We start from the raw sequence: 1,118 nt of genomic DNA on the forward strand, positions 1-1,118 counted from the left end.
CCCAGTGCAGGATGGTATTGGTGCACACGTTAATGAACTCCATGTAGAACTGCATGTCCAGGCGCGCATGAGCCGTCCGCGCAAAATCAATGAAGTCCATTATAAAAGCATCGAATTCTTCCGAGGTCGCGTTCCGTAGGATGGTACCCAGACTTCTGTAGATCCGTGGCTCGTAGGTCTCGTGACCCCACTGCCCTGGAAACCGGTAGAGGGGTTTCCGGATGACACGCGCGACCAGGTTGAGAAAAACGTTATCCTCGCCTTCGGTGTGGTCTTCGTCACTATCCGACATTGTTGTGGTCGGACACTCGCCTCCCCTCTCAAGTACAAACGTTGCTGTTCAACATTTTTAGAATTGATACATTCCTGAGCATTGTTACGTACATGAACGCGGGTCATTACGCAGAACGCTCTATTGTTCGCACTTGGCCACTCAGTGCTTGTTTCCTTGAATAATTTGACTTTATAGTCTGTTGTAAAATATTAAATGCACCTATCTTGTTGAATAATATCCTGCAATAGTGAAGCTAAAAACACTGGCGTTCATGTCTTAACCTAAATGGTTATGGACACCATATGGACACCCATGCGTAAAATCTATCCATGAAGAACCTCCCGTGTTCTTCTTCTGCTAACTATCCATTAATAAATAATTATTAAATTGCGCTAATTAATACATTCTGCCGAGTATCCATTAATCTTCTTCTGCTAGAGTCCATTAATAAAAGCAGACACTTTTTCTGGTAATACTTTTTGTTTTTCAATATACCTCAGAGTCCTTTGTCTTTTGTACTCCAGGACCAACTCTCTCAGGCCTTCCTTCATGGCAGTCTTGGACATGGCTGTTGTGACGCGGGTGCGGGTGTTGTCCTTGGTACCAAAGGCTGAGCCGCGCGACTCCGAGACCTGAGATAGCGGCCCATTTCCGTTGATCCCAGTCCTATGGTCGTTGATTACTGTAATGTCTGATTTGGAACGGATTTTGTTACAATGCAACAAAGGGGAGATAGATACATCGATTACTCCACTTTCTGAAGGGAAACCACACATCACTCCTGCGCTGAATGCTGTGGCACGAAAAGGCCCCCCCAAAGAAGATGCGATTTTTTGCTCACAAT

The 1,118-nt window shown here is 45.3% G+C and overlaps 1 protein-coding gene across 1 annotated transcript in view; it reads right to left on the reverse strand.

Annotated features, from left to right (window-relative positions):
- Window positions 1-292, reverse strand: part of LOC135558077 (ankyrin repeat and SOCS box protein 17-like) — a 1,422-nt gene extending 1,130 nt beyond the window's left edge. The window contains exon 1 of the mRNA XM_064991828.1: window positions 1-292. This exon is cut by the window's left edge and continues 100 nt beyond it. Coding sequence (XP_064847900.1) covers window positions 1-292 — 292 coding nt within the window.
- Between the last annotated feature and the right edge of the window lie 826 nt (window positions 293-1,118).

This window comes from Oncorhynchus masou, chromosome 17 (genome assembly GCF_036934945.1).
Source record: "Oncorhynchus masou masou isolate Uvic2021 chromosome 17, UVic_Omas_1.1, whole genome shotgun sequence".
In the NCBI taxonomy this organism is placed as follows: Eukaryota; Metazoa; Chordata; class Actinopteri; order Salmoniformes; family Salmonidae; genus Oncorhynchus; species Oncorhynchus masou.